The sequence below is a fragment of the Cuculus canorus genome, chromosome 4, assembly GCF_017976375.1.
Source record: "Cuculus canorus isolate bCucCan1 chromosome 4, bCucCan1.pri, whole genome shotgun sequence".
Lineage (NCBI taxonomy): Eukaryota > Metazoa > Chordata > Aves > Cuculiformes > Cuculidae > Cuculus > Cuculus canorus.
This window is the reverse complement of record NC_071404.1, coordinates 57,622,960-57,645,356: the sequence shown is the minus strand read 5'-3', so window position 1 is coordinate 57,645,356 and position 22,397 is coordinate 57,622,960. Positions and strand designations below refer to the sequence as shown.

The window sequence follows — 22,397 nt, the reverse complement described above, 5'->3', positions numbered from 1 at the left end:
GGAATGACAAGCTGACTGTCCTCCGCATGCGCCGCGAGCATGCGCGAGTGCATGTGCGTTTAGACGAGGGGGTGCGCATGCGCCGCCCGGCGGCCGGGCCGGACGTAAGATGTCGGCGCAGGGGGACTGCGAGTTCCTGGTGAAGCGAGCGCGGGAGCTGGTGCCGGGGGACCTGTGGGCGGCCAAGGCCTGGCTCATCACGGCTCGGAGCCTTTACCCCGCCGACTTCAACATCCAGGTGCGCGCCGGCGCGGGATGGGGGAGCGCCGCGCGCTGCCTGACGGGCGGGCGCCTCGGCCAATGGCGGCGTGGGGGCGGGGCGGTGGCTACCGTGGTGACGCGCACCCGGAAGTGCCTGCGGGCACGTGATTGGTCTGGTGTGAGCTATACGGTTGTGGTGGGGCTCCTGCAGGGGTGCGGAGGCCTCACCCGGGCCCTGCTTCTTTATCCCCACCTCCGGCCCGAGCCCTTCTCCTTTCCCGAGCCCAGCTCCTTTATCCGCTACTCAGCCTGCTTTAGCACCGTCCCACCCCCGAACCCCGCTCCTTCCCCCCCCCAAGCCCGAGCCCTGCTCCCTTCCCTGAGCCCTGCTCCGTTCCCCATCCCAAGCCCGAGCTACGCTCCTTCCACCCAATCCCCAGACCGAGCCCTGCTCCTTCCCGCCCCCGAGCCCTGAACCTTTACTCTCCTTACCCCCAGCCCTTTTACCCTCTCCGCCTCCCCAAGCCCTGTTGCTTTACAACCCTCCCAAGCCTGAACCCTGCTCCTTTACAACCCTCCCAAGCCTGAACCCTGCTCCTTTACAACCCTCCCAAGCCTGAACCCTGCTCCTTTACACCCCCCCCAAGCCTGAGCCCTGCTACTTTACACGCCCCCCCTAAGCCTGAGCCCTGCTGATTTACACCCCTGCCCCAAGCCCGAGGCCTGCTCCTTTATCCCCCCCAAGAATTAGCCCTGCTCCTTTATCTCCCCTCAAGCCTGAGCCCTGCTTCTTTACCCCGCTTAGCCCGAGACCTGACCCATCCCCCAGCCAGAGGTATGGCCCAGCGTCCCCAGAGTGGTCCGACCCCACGCCCATGGCAGGAACTCAACACCCTTATTCTGCAGCCAGAGGCTCTTTTGTAGACTTTCTTCATCCTGTTTCCCTCCCTCTTGAACACATAGAACACCTCTTTGGAAACTCAGAGCCATGCGGCACCCCTGCCGTGGGTGCCCAGCCTCTCACTGTCATTAAAAATAGAGTGACAAGTCTGTAACTGCTCGTTGTGTTTTAGTGCCATGAAATCCAGTCCTGTGAATGCTTTGTGAATGAGGTGAAAGCGTTGGGGATTGATAATTGAGGGGAAGGTCCCTTTCTGCTTCTTGGGTTTGCACATGATGATACATCTGGGTTTGCTACTGCAAAAAAATAACCATTTCTAATAGAGATTTAATAGAGATTCTGTTGCCTTTGGCTTTTGCAGTAGCTTGGGGGTTTGCATTGCATTTTACTGGAAGCAAACCCTGGTCAAAGAGCTCTCTGAATTCTCACTCAAGTTTTCTGTTTTTGTAAAAATAAAGCCAGCACGTGAATATTGGAGAAAGTGTTTCAGCGTACAGAAGGTTATGTTCAGTGTTATATGTGATTAGTAATCTCAACTCGGCTCCTAATTTCTACAGCAAATGTTGCAATCTCCAGCAAGCAGCCTTGCAGAAAGGGATCTTGGGGTTCTGGTTGATGGCGAGTTGAACAGGAATCAGCAGTGAGCCCTGGCAGCCGAGAGGGCCAATGGTGTCCTGGGGTGCATCAAGCACGGCGTTGCCAGCTGGTCAAGGAAGGTGATTTTCCCCCTTTACTCTTCCTTGGCGTGGCCTCACCTCGAGCACTGTGTGCAGTTTTGGTGCCACAGCGTGAAAAGGATATTAAGCTACTGGAGAGTGTCCAGAGGAGGGCCACAAAGTTGAGCAAGAGTTTAAAAGGGAATCTGTATGAGGAGCGGCTGAGGTCACTAGGTCTGTTCATCCTGGAGAAAAAGAGACAGAGGAGGGACTTCATCAAGGTCTACAGCTTCCTTACAGGGGGAGGAGGAGCAATAGCTGATCTCTTTTCTCTGGCGAACAATGATAGAACTTAAGGGAATGGCAAGAAGATGTGCCAGGGAGGTTTAAGTTTAATATTACAAAAAGGTTCTTCAACTAGAGGGTGATGGAGCAGTAGAACAGCTCCTCAGGGATGCAGTTGTGGCGCCAAGCCTGGTAATACTCAAGAAGCATTTGGACAATGCCCTCAGACACCCAGTGTGAATTTGGGGGTTGTCCCATGCAGGGACAGGAGTTCTATTCAATGATCCTTGTGGGTCTCTTCCAGCTCAGGACATTCTATGATTCCACGAGCCCTTTATTTTTCTATTATTCAGACTGCTGTGGCAAACTGGGGACAGTTTTTTGGAGTGGGAGGCGTGATCTGGTTCATAAATGTATTCAAGAAAGCTAATGTTCTGTTCTTCCATCTTACAGTATGAGATGTACACTATTGAGAGGAATGCTGAAAGGACAGCATCTGCAGGCAGGCTGCTCTACGACATGTAAGTCATCAGAGCTGGAAGTCTACAATTATGCCAGGTGCTTGTTTCTGTAAATGTCAGAGTTTCCAAAACTATAATGTGAATCCTTTTGGAAACCTGTGTGGATAAATTAAACAGAAAAAGTGTTATTAATCAAAAATAAACAGTAAAAAGGAAGGTTTCCTTTTCCATTTGCCTCTGCACATTCCTCGTAGGAAGGGTTTGTCTTGGAAATGGATTTTGGGGTCACTCTGCATTCCTTGCTTCAAACTTTATTACAGGTTTGTGAATTTTCCAGACCAACCTGCTGTATGGAGAGAGATTAGCATTATTACATCAGCATTAAGGAATGACTCACAGGACAAGCAGACACAATTTTTAAGAGGTAAGTATTCTATTCACCAAATAGAGAGAATCCTTAAGGAATCTAAAGATAAGCTCTCTGTTTACATATGTAGTATGGCAAGTAAATGTCAGTCTTTTTTAACCTTGCTTTTGGGCTCCAGATTTTTTTTGTTCAGTTCAGCTTTAGAAACTTCATTCAGCATGTTAAGCTTAGGAAGCTCAAAGGGACATGAGAAGCTGATTCCAATTGTTTTGTCTATGATATGGGTAGATTAAGTCTGCCAGAACAACAAGCGCTTAGGGAAGAGTTTGCATAGGGAATAAGTGAAATGGGACTTGGGAATCCTCATCCCACTGATTGCAGGACAATGAATGATCAGTGGGACAAATTCGTACGTGTGAAGCGAGGGTTATGACAGTGAGCAGTGACCAGAAGGGTTTGGCATTCACTGATGGCAACCACCGGCAGTTTTGAAAGCAGGTTTTAAACCTGGCAGGTCATTATCTGCTGTTTGAATGTGGGCTTCAGAAGCTCCAAGAGTAAGCAGTGTGTAACTTCAATTAAGGAAACATTTGCTTTCTCATGGGGTGTGTTTTTCAGAAAGACTACGTGAAACTTACAAGGATAACGTTAATTTCTTTTTGGTGTCTCATTGGAAGTTTAAATTGAAGAAAACTACCTTTTCATAATGAAGGTATTAATTGTAGAAGTGGAATGTAAGTATAAAAATGAAATTAACATTCTTGAAGAAGCATCTTAAAATGCCAAATATTAAAGTATTAGGATTTTCAATATTCAACTCATTAGGAGTTTTACTTGTTAATTCAAGTTCTGTGCACCCAAATAAACACAGACAAGTATTCATATGGTCTTCTCTGAAAGAAACAGCCTTCTTTTTTCCGGACATAGCTATTAAAATCAGAAAAAAATATAATGAAATCTTTTTCACTCTGCATGGCAAAGTGATGTGGACTGGTTATTTACCCTCTGTCAGTCACATTTACAATTCAGACATAGCAAGTTAAACATTGTAAATTTTCTTTTAAGGCTTATTTGAAACCCTTCCTGGACGGGTCCAGTGTGAAATGTTACTGAAGGCCACTGAGCAGTGTTTTAACACATTAGAAAGGGCAGAAATGCTTCTACTACTTCTGCGACGTTTCCCAGAGACTGTGGTGCAACATGGGGTAAGAGAAGCGAGGCTCATAGAAACGTCTCTGGATATTGGCATTATTTTTCTTAAGATTTTGCTGAAATGTGTTTTGCTTTGCCTGGTGAAAGCGTGAGTCTTTTTATTCACGTTTAATTGTGGCTAATAGTTCAGATTGTTGTGTCATGAGGTTAGCACCAGGAAAGAATTCAGCATAAAACACATGCAAGCAAATAAAAGTATTTTTTGTTTTGTAAATGTGAAGAATATTCCATGCTTTTCGAAAAAGCAGAATAGCACAAAAAAGAATGTAGAGGAGTTTTATAGTTTAGGAAAGAATATTGCTTCAGTTTTTTGTCAGTAAACTCTCATTGCTTTGGGGTTATAACTAGACTCTGACAAGCAGCATGCTTGCTTTGACTTACAAAACTACAGCTGGAGCTCTTTAAATGAAGACCTACTTTATTTATGGACAACTTAAGGGTAGTTTAGAAATAGTGTAAAGACTACAAACCCTGTTCTGAGACTGACTTAAACTAATATGTTCTGGCTCTTACTAATATCAGGCAAGGTGCATAGTCACTACAGCTCAGGTGACAAGCTGCAACTTTAAGGCCTGGTACCTCCATGGCTCTTGCCTGTCTTTGCACATCCATACCAATAGAGTTGCATGCACAATTTTTCTCTTGGTCTTGTTTTGCTGTCTTCTGGCTTTGCTTTTCATTTGCTATTAAGTAGAGATAAGTTAACGATGTATTTAGAGGCTAGCACATGTCGTTGGCATGTAGTGAATTTCTGCTCACATATCCACTGATTTATTGTTCAACTCCATTGAATCACAGTTGAAAAGGTTTCTGAAAGCAGTGGTCTAGTGTTTGATTTTCATCTCTGCTTACACAGGTAGGCCTCGGAGAAACATTATTAGACGCTGAAAGTATTGAAGACCAAGAATCCCCAGTGAATTGTTTTAGAAAATTATTTGGTAAGAAAATATTAATGTTCTTGTTTTATTACACAGCTTTTTAGTATGGCAGGATTCTGAGTTCAGTAAACTACTTTCAGCATACTACGATGAGAAAACTGCTTTAGTCAGAAGAGGTTCAGGCCGCGTTAGGCAAGGCTGACCATAAAGTTCAGCTAATATTACAGTCATTCATCTGAGGTTCATTGTGACCCTTTGTGGTGTATGGTCAAGCAGAGATGAAGGCTTACATTGCTGATTGAGAAACTTTGCTTAGGACAAACGGAACAAAAAAATCCCACAAACTTAAAGCATTTGTTGGTTTGTTTTATATTTTAGTTTGTGACGTTCTTCCTCTAATAATCAACAACCCTGATGTTCGTCTTCCGGCCAGCTTGTTATATAAATATCTGAATAAAGCAGCAGAATTTTATATTAACTATGTAACTAGATCTGCACAAACAGAAAGCCAATATCAAGGTAAGACTATCTCTATAAAACTAACCTTTCTTACAATGTATTTTAGTATGACTGAAGTTATGCCCATAAATGAAGAATGCATTACCTTTATGTATCCCATAGACAAGGTTTAATAGTAGTATTTGATGTTTCTTAGTTCTTTGGTAGTAAAATACTTCATGATGCTTCAGTTGTGATGCTTATGATGCTCCCTGTTAGCCTTCTCAGTGAAGAACGGATACCCTGAAATCTCCAATGTACATTTTACACGCTTCCTTATTGAAAATAAATCATTTAGTTTGATTTCTTTATGAAGAGAAAAATGTGCTCATTTTCCTAGGTTCACAAGATTCCTCTGATATTATGTCTCCAAGCAAGCGTAGCTCTCAGAAATATGTAATAGATGGTCTCACAGAGAAATCGTCCCAGATTACAGATCCTTGGGAGAAGCTATTTAAAATATTATCTGTGGTGGGAATGAGGTGTGAATGGCAAATGGATAAGGGAAGAAGGTGAGAAATGTGTACTTTTTTGGGTATTTCTTCTCAAGGAGAGTTTGGCTTTTTAATTCTTAAGGAGATGGGTTAAAGAAAGATTTTAACACGAGGACATTTTGTGTAAATGCAGCTTTTCTTTCAAGACTGTACAATGTCAAAGCAAAAACATGGATCCATGAGCACTTTCAAATTAGGCTCTAAATGAAATCTTTTGATGAAAGTCGTGCATAAGAACTATGGTGCACAATTGGGGTACAGTTCCCTAGATGCCTCAGCAAAGAGAGAATGTTCAGTGAAGTTTCACTGGCATGCATTCCCAGCCTCCACTGACTTGCAGCTGGGGGATTTCCTCAGCCAAAACATTAAGGTTTTCAGTATTCACTATGCATTCATTCCTTTAGTTTTGGAGTCTGTATAACTGTAACATCTTGAATTCTTCTTGTATCTCTTGCTCAGAAGTTTTGGTGATATTTTGCATCGCATGAAAGACCTCTGCAGATACATCAGCAACTTTGATAGTGATGCACATGCTAAATACAAGAATCAAGTTGTGTATTCCACAATGTTGGTCTTCTTTAAAAATGCATTCCAGTATGTCAGCAACATCCAGCCATCACTCTTTCAAGGTTAGTTTCTAATGTTTCAGATTTCATAAAGATTTCTTTGAGATTTCGTTGATAATGCCTGAAGGATCTTTACTCATTGGTCTTATGAAACTATCATCTTACAAAGTGAACGGATCTTTTTTAAAAATCTCTCAAGCTATTACTCTTAGCAGCAGCAGTAGTTCACGACAACTGCTGTGTGGATCCCACAAAAGATCAGTCTAAGTTAGCATCATGGTTCCAGCCTTGGCCAGCAGCAGTTAGTTGTCTAGCAAAGCGAAAAGTAACAGAACAGATGTTATGAGAAACGTCTCTAAGGTTGATTCCCACGCTTCCATCAGCATCGTGTTTGTTTCATTTTCTCCTCTGAAAATTCTGTTTTTTTCAAGCTGACATTTTCCTGGCTTCCTTCAGTCAAAAGATTGTACAGAAAGCTTCCACAAAATGAGGGAAGATATTTTTGTATCAGGAACGCATAACAAATCTATAATTAATTGAATAAAAACTGAATAGGCAAAGATTTCCTGAAATTCAGACTTCTGTCGTGTCTGTCTTTGTATATTTTAAGCATATTCTTCAAGGTATGCCTTACTCACTACCCCTAATTTGTAATTAATTTGTAATTAATTTGTAATTAATTTGTAATTAATTTGTAATTAATTTGTAATTAATTTGTAAATTGAACATTTGAAGTATGAATGTTACTTCTCTTTTTCCTACCCACTCAAATCTACAATTGGGGCATATCGCATTGCTTAGAACACCTTGAATTGCGTCTTCAGAGATTGACTGGACGTTTCAGGGATGGCCTGGAAGCTGAAGGAAGTTCTTTAACACCCAGTTTGTTTAGAATTTATTGAAATAAACAGCATGATAAAGGGGGATTTTCAGCTCTTAATAGTGTGCATTTCCTGCTGCTTCACTCACTGCTTGGGAATTCCTTGCAACAGTAATGATTGTCCCCATAGGTAATTAGTACTTATTAACACTACACTTGTTTATTTATGATAAAAATTACAATTTTAATTCTGTGTGTTGTGTTCTTAAATTTCATCACAATTTCCTGCATGGAGTGAATGATTTTGCAATGAAACATTTCAATACAAATGATGAGTTTTAAACAACTTTACAGAAATCTGGGTCAGTAGATAGCTAAGCTCAGAAGACAAACAAGATGTCAGCTTGTATGCAAAGAACGTGTAGTCACTTTAACAAATACTGTAACTAACTGAATTGAATATTTTGTTCTGTCCAGAAAAAGAAGAATTATGGTGGGGCAGTGAGATTCTTTAGCTGGATCTGTACTTTTAGCTGCTTGATTCTGAGTTGAGGGAGAAAGGAAGTAAAGCACTGGTGACAGTGTTCCTTTCTGAGTTGTAGAATTGAGCTCATGTTTTCAGATTGAACCACCAAAAAAATAATGTACATTGAGACAACAGAGCACAGTCCCTTCCGTGCAGTATTTCTGGTACCCTCTGCCATTTCCTGAGCTCTGGATAATATTTCCAACACATCTTTTAATCATTGCGTGTTTAACATTAACATCCGGTGGTATTTAGTGCCTTTCATATCCTTTCTAATTAGAGTTTTTTCCCCTTCTCTTTGGAGGGCTTATTGTAGAAATCTAGAACCCTACATATTTTGGAAGGGTAGTGGTGGGGAAAACATCTGTTTCCTCCTTAATTCAGTAGCTCTGAGCTTCGATCTTTGACTCTCTATTCCTATGCATGGACTTGCAAGAAATCTCTTGAGAGAAAGCTTTTTAGTTCATTTCTCTTACATAATTCATGCCCGCCTTGCTGGAGACTTGAAAACTGAATGAGGCAATTCACACCTCTCATAACATTCAGGCTGCCTGCAGGCTTGGCAGGAGTTGCTATTTGGGCTGATACTTTTAGGCGTTTATTTATAACACTCTGAGCTAGAAATCAGTTAAAAATTCTGTAAGCTTAGATTCTAGAGCTCAGTTAGACAGAAAAGTAAGACTCCAACTGGAGTACTGCGTTCATCTCTGGGCCTCCCAGCATAAGAAAGACATGGACCTGTTGGAGCAAGTCCAGAGGAGAACCACAACGTGAATCAGAAGACTGAAGCACCTCCCATATGCGGACAGGCTGAGAGGGTTGGGCTTGTTTACAGAAGAGAAAGTTCTGGGAAGACCTTACTGCAGCTGTACCTAAAGGGGGCCTACAGGAAAGCTGGAGAGCAGCTATTTACAGTGGTGTGTAGTGATAGGTAGAGGAGTAATGGCTTTAAAGTGAATGAGAGTAGATTTAGTTTAGAGTAAAGGGAGAAATTCTTCACGATGAGAGTGGTGAGGCACTGTCACCTGTTGCCCAGGGAAGCTGTGGCTGCCCCATCCTTGGATGTGTTCAAGGCCAGGTTGGATGAGGCTTTGAGCAACCTGATCCAGTGCAAAGTGTCCCTGCAGGGGGATTGGAACTGGGTGATCTGTAAAGTCCCATCACAGGCAAACCATTCTATGAAAAACACAACATTGCTGTTTGTGTGGCTGTGTAACTTCCAGTAATGTAAGAGAAGGTTTGCAGCCCGCATCAAGGGCAAAGTTAGGTTTTGTTTTGTTTTGAAATAAAGGCTACAAACACTTATAAAACCTACTACTGCAAAGAAAACATTTCTCTGGAAAGCGAAGCACTTAACTGGTATTCAAATCAATGTGAATAAAAGAAAAACACACTCTTTTCTCCTCAGGAGTTAGAAGTAGGCAGCTCTTGAGATTGTAGGGATAAAACTCTTTCAGCATCCCAGTTGTGATACTTCCCTATTTGTTTTTCATGGATACTGTTTTCTACATTATGACTTGGCTCTATTTTCAGTTCATACAGGTTATATTGCAACACAGTGGTATACATGGTGGTACAGGAGAGGTGATTTCAGCATGCTGTACCCTTTGTGTAGGGGACATTTCAATGGTGGTATTCAGTTTGAACCTAGTCAAAAGAGATAAAGTTATTTGTCAAGCGTGCCAGGTTGGTTGTTTCTTGTCACTTCAGCTTCTGTTGTAGTGGACTCCTTACACGTCACTTTTGAGTAGAGGGAAAAGCTTAATATAGGTTCTTTTACGTCAGCCAATCAAATGATTTGTCCTTATATTAAGCTCTCAAATTAGTTCTTTGCAATTTTGAATGAAGTCTTAGCATCACATATTTTCTGCGAATAGTAGAAATGTAAATACTGTCTGCACTTCTGTCTTGTCTGGTGAAGATTTCAAAAAGGGAAAACAGATTAATGGATTTCCCCTTTCCTTTATAATTCTCTTTGTCTGAGCTTTGCACTTCTACATACAATGTCATTGTGCAGAAGGAGAAAATGCTTTCAGAAGGAAAGCTTTCTCAGTAGTGGCCATGGATCAAGATTGTGATACGAGATTAAGAAGTGTTGTTCCTAGTTTATATCTAATGAAATTTAAGCACCGAGGTCTGAAATAACAGATACCAGATCCCACCGGATATTCTGTGACACCAGTGGAAGTAGAAATTATGTCTTCCATGCTTCAAAATGAGGCTTCTCTAGAGGCTTTGGGGAGTCAATTGAAGGTTTTGTTCTGTACCCTGAAATCAGTGAGGGCAAAGCTGACACTGAATAATCCTGGGGAAATCTTGTGAATAAAATACACTCACTTCTTTGAGACTATCAGTGCCTGTCAGCATATTGCTCTGGTTTCTTGTGAGAATCGTTTGAGAATATTGCTGTACTTTGCCATGTTTGTGGCTGTTAACTTCATAGCTGTTTGCTCTGTTCACCTGTTGAATAGTTCTACTTGTAAAAAAAGCAAATAATGCTTGATGAGAGAACACCTGCTGCCTGAGTACAAGTATGAGAAAAGGCTTCAAAGATATTCTGAAGCTCTCAAGTAAACTTTTGTGAGGTCTGGTAAATGCTTTCTGACCTTTACTGCAAGGCTGCTTTGAAAAAAACCTTAGTTTTACCAGCATAGTTTAAACTTATGTAACTTAATTCACTTAATTCAGAATGTTTTCTTTAGCATTATAATAATTACTTGTGAAGGAAACCAACTTGATGTAGGCCTTTCAGATCAGTTTAGAGCACTCTTGAATTTATTTGTCTTTAAATCCAGGTCCAAACGCCCCAAACCAAGTCCCGTTGGTCCTTCTTGAGGATGTAACCAATGTCTATGGTGATACCGATATTGATCGTAACAAACACATGCACAAGAAGAGGAAACTTGCTGAAGGAAGAGAAAAAACAATGGTAACTTTTCTAGACTTTTTCTTTACTAATAAGAATGGCATTGGTACTGAAATTTAGACAGTAGTGGTTTTGACACAGATGTAATAGACATATCTTTAGGGCTACCTTAGTATAACTGGTATCACCACGGTAGTGTGGTATAGTATGACCATAATTTGCAAACAGACTTTTTTGATTAAAGCTAGTAAGAATAAAACCATTTTTGTAGCAATTGCTGAAGTCCCGTATGGGCTGATGTGAGTACAGAAGCTGTTAAAAATGGTAGCTGTAGCGGTCAGATGTTCTACAGCTCAACCTCCAAATTAATTGACTTTTCATGAATGGAACTGTGACTACATCTATTTATGTAATAGTAGAAAACCACTATTTTCTAGAATTTCTGTGCTGGTAGAAGTACATGCTGATACAATAATTACATTTCCTTTGCTTTATGCCACTGTAGGATTAAATTGAATGATAAAGACTAAAGTATGTACATATTTTAATCTAGCTGAAGATCAGGGCTGGTACATTGTGTTTAACAGAATGCATTCTTTTGGGATACTGTTTATCACACTGTACCACCGAATTTCTTTATAGCAAAACAGATTGTTCAATTAAAACAAGCTAAGCAAAAAGACACTTAAAGCCACTTAAGCTAGGACCTTGGTATCTCCAGTACAGCATTGTTTTCTTGTGTTCACTGAAACTTCTATGACTTTAGAGTCCTTTGAAATAAGTATAAATTAAGAAGTGAATAATTTTGTTTTATACTGACCCTTAAGCAGAGCTCAGATGATGAAGATCCTTCTGGGAAGGCACGAAGTCGCCATATTACAGTAAACAAGGCAGATCTTGCAAACTCTATTGAAGTATTAGAGAGCTTCAAACTGGCAAGAGAGAGCTGGGAGTTGCTCTATTCTCTGGAATCACTCGACAAAGGTAAGGCTAACTGCAGGCAGAGTTGCATTTAGGCTTCATTGGTGTATTTTAAGTCATTTTACTGTTGTTAAAATAGAATTCTTGTCATTGTGTTTCCTTAAAGTTGAATTTACTTTGGGTCCTGAGTACTTTGGATCAAAATTCCAATAAGGAGCTTAATCAGTTGTTGCATTTCTAAATACTTTGTTCCTGAATTTCATTTCATTCTTCATGCATCTTTGCTTACTCACCGCCACTTCTCTTGGAAGCAGCTTTTACTGAAGGACCATTTGCTTAATAGTAGTGCTGATAATACTTGGTGAGGCTGTGCTGCTAATGACTGCTTTAGTTCACGCTTAAGATGTGTCTTTATTGTGTTTCTCTGTCTCTGATAATGCCTGGTGTGATAGTCTTGAAAACGATTTTATCGTCTAAAAAGCAGGCAAATAATACCACCTAGCTGCTTATAGATTGGTTGGACACTGGGAAAGAGAAGTATAATCAAAATATGATTGTATAGAAAGAGGGTATCCTGTATTTGAAAGACTTTACATTTGCACCGGTTTGTTTTCCCATTTTTAAATTCAGTTAATTTTTTTCTAGATAGTTGCTTTTTAATCTGAAGCTGTGAAATGCTTATTTTTTTCACTTCTCTAACCGCTTATGCAGAGTTCACCAGAATTTGTTTGTCGTGGAAGACAGACACGTGGCTTTGGTTGAGAATCTTTCTTACAGACATGATCATCTACCAGGTAAAAAAAATAAAGTAAAAACGACACCATTTCTTTGCTCTTCCTTCTAGTGAATAGCTGTTCTGAATAGCCACTGCTTTAAGTGTCTGCTGATTTTAGCCTTTAAAGCATGACCCTCTTTGGGGTGGAATCACACCATTCTTACCACAAGTTAGGTTCCCTACTTAGGATGTTCCTGTCCCAATAGCTGTTTGTTGTGTCCAGGTAGTTTTGGCATATGGAAAAGACATCTCTGTTGGCATTTTTTTACCTGTAGATTTATATAGCGCTATGGAAGAAAAGTGCTTTTTATTCATATGTCAGTGCATTCTATTAGAACACAATCAGAGAGAAGACTTTTCAAAGAGCAGAAGATTTTACCATTTCAGTTAAAATTTGTCTTTCTCCTCAGAAATTAGGCTGACTGTACTCATTTCAAATACAGAACAAAGCTTATTCTATTGTCTTTTTTTCATTTGAGGGTCTTTTTTTTTTCCTGCACTTGTACAGGAACGAGAGCTATTTTCAATTTTATTAGTCTAAACAAAGTAATTATTAACTCTGAAGAGCATGATTATTTGTTTCAGTTGTAAATGTGATCTAGTAAGGCTTTTTAAAACAGAATTCTGTTTGTCTCCTTACTGCCTGGCAAGTGATCAATCCACATTCCTGTACACAGCACATCACTGGAGAGTTTTTGCTGGATTAAAATTTTGAAGCCTGGTTACTTGGACACGCTCTGTTTTGAAAGCCTTTTGTTAGGGACTTTTTATTTCTGCCTTTCTACCTTCTGTATACACAAGACCCTAACCCTTCTTGTATTCTTTTTAAAGGGGCAGTACAAAAAAGCAATTAGCAGCCTACATCACTTGGCAGCTCTTCAGGGCTCTCATTCTCCACAGCAAATTACAGGACAAGGATCATTAGAAAATCAGAGAGCGCTAATCCAGTTAGCAACATGCCACTTTGCCCTTGGAGAATATCGGGTACGTACAGCATTCCACACGCTGGTCCTTCATCATCTGGCTTTGTGGATGAAGCTTTTGTCAGCTTCTTTTGAATTCTCCTGTTAACCTGCTTTCAAACGTTAACAAGGTATCAAGGGTATCAAACATAAACCAGGGTCTGCTGAAAAATCCATGCTTCACAGGGAGAGAAATTGTACTTCCTAGCACATTACCTGACTGCATTAGTGTCTCTCTTATATAGTCTATTTGGCAGTTATGATTTGGGGTGGTTTACTTATGATTTTCCATAGTTACAAGTGTTTGAATTGTCTGTAAATGTAACCTTAAATTTTAATTCCATAACTTTACTGAAACAGTTTTAAATATTGAGGGAAAATTCTTAGGTATAGGCTTTATGTGGCAGGGGAAAGAAAAGGTTTATAGAAAAGAAACTTCTGTGATCATCTTAGAAAAGAATTGGTTATCAGCTGACAGACTGAAGAGACTTCAGTACAATATTGTCTGGCCTGACCGGTGAACTTGCTTTACCTTTGGAATATATCTCTTGTGGTTTCAATATCACAGAAGCATGTGGTGCTTTGACGTTAGTCAGTGTCAGCACTAAAAATAAAGACTGGGTCTCTCAGTATTTAACATCACCTTAATACTAGTGCACAATTCTTTTTGTCCCTTCCACTTTACTACTATTTCATTGGAAATGTATGTGATCAGATGTTCCCCCAGGTCTCATACTGTCTCTAGGAAATAGCATTAAAGATTGATTGCATTTCTGTCATGCTGTCAGACTGCCATTTTCCTTTCTATTTTTACCATGGATAGAAGAAGCCTTTAAAAGCTATTCAAATAATTCATTTGAAAACTTAATCCTTCAAAATAAAATAGCTTTTGACCACAGTTGTATTGATCTTACACTCTTGAAATTAAGAATGCCGATACATATTTTGTCACAATTAAAATGACTTATGTAGGCTCTCAAAGATTGTGTAATGACAGCTACATCTTTTTGCTTAGCCAAATTAAGTTATGCATTAAATCATTAACATTCTAGCAGACTTCTGTGATTGTTTCTTTGTTTCTTTCGTAGTGTCTGAAATTTTTAAACATTAATGTATCTGAATTTTAAGAATTTGTAATTTAGATTTAGCATTATCATGTGTCTTTCCTTTTTGTAGCAAACATGCGAAAAAGTGCTTGACCTCATGTGCTGTATTTTACTTCCAATACAAGAAGGAGGTAAAGTACAAGAGGAGCAACCTAAAGTAAAGTCTAAATTCAGGAAAGGTATGGAGTTGCTACTACCCTAAACTTGGTGTCACCTGAGTTTTAGCTCATGCATTTCGGTTGAGTATATAATTCTGGTTTTGTATTATTAAAAGGGAGGAAATTCTTTATCCCCTCTTGGTTTTGTGAATGGTTTTCCTACTGATATTAAAGGATATCAGTGACAAAGCCTTACAACAGGAAAAGAGAAATAAAGAAAAGTTTCAAAATGTGTAACTTCACCTGTTGAGTCATTTATAATTTACCTTCAAAGTTTTCTTCCCTGCCTGGGATCTAGCAATTGTAGATTCCTTTTGCTCCATTCTAATTTCTCTCAAACTTAGATAATCATGAGATCTCTAAAGACATGTACGATAAACTGTTCTGTTGCAGGGTCTGATTTGAAGCTTTGGCCATGTACCAGCAAAGCTATCATGCCTTACTGCCTCCATCTATTGTTAGCTTGTTTCAAGGTAAGCTATCAGCAAGGTTTTAAGTTCTCTCATGTCTCTGAGGCTTAGTTTATGTATCTGGGGTCCTGGAACTGCATGGCCTTACCCCAGTGGTGTGACTGGGTGTGAAGTGCTGTGCCTCGAAGTCCTTCTCACCTGAATGGATTTGTGGAGGGTCTTTGGAGGGAGCAGAGGGGGAATGTTAGCGGAAGGAGAGTTTGTTCTCTCTTTTTTTTTTTTCTCTTTATTTTCATTGTGGGTTTGGGCAGAGGTGATAGAATTAATCTTAAAATATTTTTGTCTGTATGCAGACTTTTCATATAGGTCAACAGAGAGAATTTGGTATTTTGGCCGGAAATTTCCAGCCTATTTTAAATGTATAAATTGGGGCAGAACAAATTACAGTTCTAGAGAACATCTTTTCTATTTGCACGGATGTGAGATGAATCATGTGTATTTATAAAAACAACATGCGTTTCCTGATTGTCTCAATGTCATTTTTTCCCCTGAAGCTCAGAGCTTTCACAGACAGCAGAGATGACATGGCCTTGGGTCACGTAGTTGTTCTGCTTCAGCATGAGTGGCCAAGGGGCGAGAACTTATTCCTGAAAGCCATCAACAAAATCTGCCAACAAGGAAACTTCCAGTATGAGAATTTTTTCAACTATGTCACAAGTATCCTTTCTCTAACCAAGAATGTCTTTCACATCCAAAACTCTGTGCTGGGGTGAGGAAGAAGCTGTTAGATAGTTTCGGCTCTCTGCGTGAATCATGTTCTCTTAGTTATTTCTGTATCATGCAAGCCTCTTGTAATAGGTGGTAGTGCCCAGTGGACTATAAATCTGCTTCCTGTCACCTGTTCTGGCACCTGAGTGTACCCTAAGTACATCACAGTTGCACTTCAGTAAATCAGCAGCGGCTTAGGCTGCTCGTGCGAGTGGTGGCAGCCTTTTCAGTGAGATAGATAGGGCATTACACTACAAGGTTGTTAACAAAAATGATAAAAGTGGTATCTGTGCTTCAAGAGCTGAATGATTTTGGCTGTTGTTTATTAAATGCCTCGTGTAAGTAAGATTTTTGGTTTGAGTAAGATAATGAGCTATGTCAAAGTTCATGCAAAGCTTGGCTGATTTCTGTGTTCAGATATCTGACATATGCTTTGATCAGCTTACCTGCATGTGGACAGTTTAGTGTTTAACCTAAACAGACATCCTGCTGTGGTCCCCAGCTTAAAAAGCTCTGGTGTTAAGGGAGGAAAATAAAAGAAGAAAACCTAAATAAGGGACTAAAATAGAAAACTGAAGGTCACATGTGCCACCATGGTGGCACTTCCTTCAGCCCACGCCTTAGTATGCACTGCTTTGATAACCTGCAATGTAGGAAAATGAAGTAAAAACAACCAGGGAATTTGGAGAGTTGAGCTTTCTTTACCTCTGGCTGATTGTATATATGAAGAAATGAAGAAAGAAAAGAAATTGACTGATGTGTGTATATTGCGCTTTAAAAAGCCATTTCTCCTGAATTTGTGGAGGATGAGAAATAGGTGCTGTGATCTTCTTTGTCACTTTTTAGATACTTTAGTAGCTGTTCATTTTGAGTGTCCTTTCAGAAATGTGGCTTCAGATGGGAGGGATAAGAAGAAATGTTCTCTGTCATTTTTTTCTCTACTCAAATCTTTAACATTTTCTTCAGATATTGATATGTTGGAGGAGTTTGCTTATTTAAGAACACAGGAAGGAGGGAAAATTCATCTGGAACTTCTGCCAAATCAAGCAATGTTGATCAAGTAAGGATAAAAAAGCATTTACTGTTTTCCTTGGAAAAAAAAAAGGGAGTATGTTCTGGTTGTCTTTGCTTTCATGTAATCTCGTGGATAGTAAGTTTGTCATTGCTTTGAGTTTAAATTTAAGGGCTTGGCCTAAGAGTTCAAACAAGGCCATGAGTTTCTTTTTCTGAATCTTTTGCTGATGTGCAAATTCTTTTTTGAGGTTCTTCAACTTTTAAACTCTTGCTTTTACTAAACTTAATTTTTAATTGTGGCATTTGCTTTAGAATGATTGCTATGACAGTGATTATAGCATTGCCTTTTTCTACCAGACACTTGCACTTTGTGGGAATTCTTTAAATAATTAGGCTTGAGTGCATGGTAGGTTAATAGTTTCGCTGAGTAGTATTGCTGAACAGAAAGCACTATTGGTTGTAAACATAAATTAAATTATGCTCCAGATAAACTCTAATAAGCTTTCTGTCAGAACTAGCAAGTCATCTCTTGCTATGTACTGAACAAGCTTATTCTGCTGAGCTTATTACAAGATGCTGAAGGAAATTAATAATTTGGATTAACTTCCTACGTGTTCTTAGGTTTGAGTCAAGACTGAACAAGTATCTGCTGCTGGGTTTTACTGGCAGAATGTTTTAGAATATCCAGGTTGTTTATTAGAATTTGTGGTATTTTGCTTTATAAGAGGGGAACTGTTGAAGTTTGTTGAGATTCCAGTTTGGGGCAGTGTATTCTGGCTATTCGCAAACTAGAAATGAGCTAAAGTTTTCAAAAATTAGGAGCCTGACATTAGACAGCTGGATCCAAATTTGGAGTAGCAAATAGATTTTTCAGAGTTCCAGGTAATCAACACACAAAAAAAGAGATACAAGGTATAATTAAAGAAAATAAAAAAGAAGAAATAGAAAAGTTTAATTACGCAACAGAGAATTTTCTTTTTTAAGCTCTAGATTTTCAAACTCATCCTTGCTGTATGTCACTGCTTCTGAACAGCTATATTAAAACAAGAATCGGAGTATGTTGTACTACGTATGGTGTTAAGTAACAAGCTTTGTCAGCAAGAGGACTTAGCACTGAAGACTACACCTGGTAACTTATTAGCTGCTATCTCAAGTCAGTTACTATAGTTCAGCACTATTTCTCCATGTCAGGCTTTTGTTTTGATTGGCGTGGTAGCTGTTAACTTGCCATTCTGACCCCACCAGTGAGGAAGTAGGTAGAGAGCAGTGCTTCTAGCAAGACAAAATTCTCTCTTTGACCTCCTTTTGACCAGTGTTATGTTTCCTGATGGAAATGCTTGTAGAGAGTTCTACTTCTTTGTGCTTATAAAGCCAAACTGGTCAAATATACCGTCCAGCTGGAAAAGCTGTCTTTTGTGTGGCTGAGAAGTGTAGGACAGGAACCACTTCATCTGAGAACAAATGGGAGGGAGAGTACTGGGTGTGGTCTCGTGATCAGGGATGACTTCTGCTCCTCTGGTATCCCAGTATTTTTTTAGCTGGGCTGGCTGTGAGACGCAGGGATGCTGTTGACCTCAGCAGAATTGGTCAGCTCACAGCCTCCCCCAGCTAGGGTTTTAGATGAAGTGTGCCTCAATAGCCCTGTTTCCTGGGACAGTGGTTGAGAGGTTACAAATCTGCAGGCTCGCTGTCATCTTTCACAACTGTCACCAGTTCTAGTTGCATGAGCTGCTGCTCCATCCTCCCAGTCATTAGCCGAGGCTGCTCAGACGCTGTTCCGTCATGCGCAGGAAGACACTATGAGTTTGCCATAGGAGCCCAGTTGCAGCTTTGCTGGATCTTTCCTCAGCATAAATATACATAGCAATCCTGCATCTTAAGTGATGCAAAATGTGTTACAGGTATTTTATGTATTTTGTAAGTACAGCTTTTTGCTTCATGACTTACAGGACATTTTCTCCCCAGATGAATTCCATGTTCTTCCATTACTTTTCCATAGCACCTCAACCTTTGTAGGAAATCATGTTCATTTTTCAGGAAAGCAAACTGCAATGTAGTTTTCAAAAGCCAAAGTAAGATTGCGGTGGCCTGCAGACTTATAATTGGGTCCTGCAAAACTCTTGAGGAACTATTTCATTTGATTGAATAATTCTTGTGACTATTTTATTTCAGGTTATTGTAGCTGTATTGTAGTGTTCCTGTACTACTAAAGCATCTCATCTTTATTTGACTTTTATAAGCATAGCTCTCCATACATATTCATTAATAAATTACAGATACTAACCAAAATGCCCACCTGTGAGATCTGACGGTAGGTACCTAAGTGTGAGCCTTGCTTCTCTGCCCCCTTCTTAGCATCTATGAGGGTGAGTGATGCATTTAGTGCCTGGGTGTGCAGTAAGATTTAGGTGACGTTTTGAGAGATTTAGGTTAAGAAACTAGACCCGTTCTTTATATATGAAATTTCTCATCTCTCCTTGTGGGGGCACTGGATTTGCTCTAGGCTGGATGTGTGAAGTTATTATCTTGTGTTATAGATAACACACAGAGATAAGATTTGACAGAGAAAACAAACTGTGTTTCAGCTGAGACACCTTTTGGTGGCTAGTTCTTGTGGCCCTGGTCATAAATGGGAGGTTGGTCTGAGTGGGCATTTGTGCTCAGACTGTGTTGTCCCTTAAGAGACATTGTTGTATGCAGTCTGAATTTGAAAAAATGAGAGAAGCCGCCTGTGGGCTACTGCAAAGATACTTAAGCAACCTGTAACAAACATTGTCATGTACTCAACTTGGCCAGTACTTGCTGTGCATGCACTCTGCTTGGGCTCAGCAGCAAATCCCTTAACTCCAAGCTGTGGGCTCTCCTTGTTCGCTGACATGCTCTTGCCAGCTCTGCAGGGAAGCTATGGTTTCTGCAGCGCTCCTCTGATTTACTTTTCTGATTGACACGCTTCCTGGAAAGAGCTTCCACAGTTCATCATAGTACAGCTGTGAATCGGTTTTGCACCTACCACTGTCCTTTCTCCCGGTATGCCTGTCCAAAAATACGTATGTAGATTTAGAGCACAGTCGTAGAACAGCCTTGCAATGAACCCTGGGGATATTTGCATGCCTGGTGCTGTTAGGGTGCTGCACCCCTTCGGCTGTTCAGTGGTCAATATTGCTATGTGGTCTCACCCGAGTTGCTCCTTTTTCCAGAGAGTTGTTTTGCACTGGAGGGGGAGTTGGTGCGTGGGTGTTTGAATGCTGCTGTTTGCTGTTTTTTAAAGGACTTCTAGCCCTCCCATGGGGTTACTGCAGCAGGAATTCATACCTGTGCTACAGCCCAGCATACAGACTGCCGACAGGTACCAAGTGGAAAAACCCTGCTCATAGTGTGCTGTGTTTTGTCAACATGTTTTACTGCCCATGGTTTTCAGCAATTTGTTACTCAAAATTTATATATTTTTTTTTCTCCATTTGTGCCTACATTGCCTGGCAAACCATGTTGTTCTATTATAACATTTATTTTTCTTTTTCCCATAAGTTGCCAGTATCTGTGTCCTTTCAACTTAATAATCACTGTTCAATTTAAACAAAAATGTAGAAATTCCCCCTAATTATACCAATGTTCAAACACTTACTAGCAAGATTATAACCCTTTTTCAAGATACTGGTTACTAGATCTGTTTGCAGCTACTTTTATTCATTTAAGAATTCTATTTTCTAGCTGCAACATGATGCATATTGTCAAAAGCACTGCTGGCTTTCTCAATAGCTGTAGGTTGCATATTCTCCTTTAGGTTGTAACTGACCAGAGTCCTTGGCTGCTAGCAATGTTTAAGACAGTAAAAATGGAAAACAGGGTTTATCCCATAACCTCTGAATATGCTGTAGTATTTTCAGTGCAGTTTTGCTTCGCTCAGCCTATCTCATCAACGAACTGCCTAGTAGTCTCCAGGCTAGTCTCTTCTTTTCCACATATCATAGGGGTCTGCCCTTTTGGCAGAGAAGTCTGTTGTCAAGTACTGGACTTGCTGATTAAAGCGAAGGCGGGGGAATAGTGTTGATGAGGGTAGTTCCCAGACTCTTCCCTTTCTTGGCATCTCTGGATTGGCATAGATGCCCTCACCCTTTATTTTTTTTCTTTCTGTCTTCCAGTGCGCTTGCTGGGCTCAGTCCAGCTCTTCCCTTCTTACCCATGACTCAGGACTTGTCTTAGTGTTAGCATTATGCTTTTCTCTAGGGCTCTCATTTCAGGGCATATCTTTTGCTTCCCTTCCCAAGTAGGTAGATGTTAAAAATTCCTGACCTTAAACATTTCTGGACCAGTGCAGTAAAGCATAATGCTTTGGTGCTGTCCTTTAAGGACAGGATTTAGATACCGAGTGCTACAGGTCAGTGTGAGGACGAAAGACTGTTCATAAAAAGGGCCTTTAACAAGGCCAAGTTTCCCAGCCAGCACTGCAGTGGTTTGCTCAGTAGCTGGACCTTTGTTCTGATTGAAAACAAGTCCTGAACTTCTGCTCCGAATCAATGCAAACTCTGCCTAGTGCCCAGTGTCCCTAAGAGCTGGCTTCTACTGACGAAGACTCGCAGCCTGGCTTAATTTGGACTTTGTGTTGGCCTGTGACGCGATTACTGCACCTTTCATTAGTCCAAGAGTTATTGGTGTTAGTTAGTCAAAGGTTATATAGCTTCTTTCTGCGCTGACCTACTGGTACAAGATGCCCTCTGTTCTTTATGGTGGCAGCCATCTCTCCCCTTCTTCCAGAGAAAGCAGGTTCATCTTTTCACTCTTCTTTCAATCCAACCATTTATAGAAGGAAATAAAAGGAGGAAGTGGCCTAGGCAGCAAGGGTAGAGAAAAAAAATTCCCTTCCCCAAGCAAGAATTCTGCATGTAGTGGCTTAAGAGAACAGATTTTCCTCTTAACCAGAACAGCAACATTTCACACACCCCTCGTCATAATCAAAGCAGTGAGAGCATAAACTTCTACGGAACTTTAACTGTTTAAAGACTTGTTTTTAAAAACCAGCATAGCACGGGCTCTTTGGCTCTCCGTATCTAAACTGGGGTACGGACTATAGGTACATAGTAAGCGACATGCAGTACCTTTTACATTACTGTAGTGCACCAAATAACCGTTATTCAATTTTGTCTGTCTCTCTCTTCTTCATGGCTTAAGGCATCATACAGTCACCCGAGGTATAACTAAAGGAGTGAAAGAAGATTTCCGCCTGGCCATGGAGCGCCAGGTCTCACGCTGTGGGGAAAATCTCATGGTGGTCTTGCATAGGTTCTGCATTAACGAGAAAATCCTGCTGCTTCAGACTCTTACTTGAATGGACTGGATCATGATTCATGGTCTCTTACAGAGAAGGGAAGGCTCTTCAGTGTGTGAACAGCAGCACGGCAGTGGAAAATTACTTGCCCAGGAAGTCAGAGTTCCCTGTGACTTACGGGTTCTGTAATACACAGTCTCTACTCAGTGTTTGTTCACCACTTAGTCAAACTTCATAAATAAAACTTTGTTTATAAAATCTTCTGTAACGTCCAATTTGCTTTGGGTTT

The 22,397-nt window shown here is 40.4% G+C and overlaps 1 protein-coding gene across 9 annotated transcripts; it reads left to right on the top strand.

The window, feature by feature from the left end:
• The first annotated feature begins 51 nt into the window (after positions 1-51).
• INTS10 (integrator complex subunit 10) lies at positions 52-22,328 on the top strand. 9 transcript variants are annotated; one of them, XR_008449581.1, is made up of 18 exons: positions 52-238; positions 2,497-2,564; positions 2,825-2,928; positions 3,937-4,076; positions 4,940-5,021; positions 5,340-5,480; positions 5,800-5,971; positions 6,413-6,582; positions 10,661-10,794; positions 11,559-11,715; positions 12,364-12,446; positions 13,259-13,411; positions 14,566-14,674; positions 15,047-15,126; positions 15,618-15,780; positions 16,798-16,891; positions 17,830-17,974; positions 22,012-22,152. XR_008449581.1 is itself a non-coding variant. In XM_054064718.1 (18 exons), exons 1-18 carry the CDS (start codon positions 110-112, stop codon positions 22,166-22,168), a joined length of 2,211 nt encoding a protein of 736 aa, XP_053920693.1. In that variant the 5' UTR covers positions 52-109; the 3' UTR covers positions 22,169-22,328. The 9 variants fall into 9 exon arrangements, 7 of the variants coding, with proteins under 7 accessions (XP_053920693.1, XP_053920692.1, XP_053920696.1 ...); XR_008449580.1 differs by having other exon boundaries at positions 17,830-20,191; positions 22,012-22,081; XM_054064718.1 differs by lacking the exon at positions 17,830-17,974 and adding an exon at positions 20,114-20,191 and having other exon boundaries at positions 11,562-11,715; positions 22,012-22,328.
• Positions 22,329-22,397: the final 69 nt, after the last annotated feature.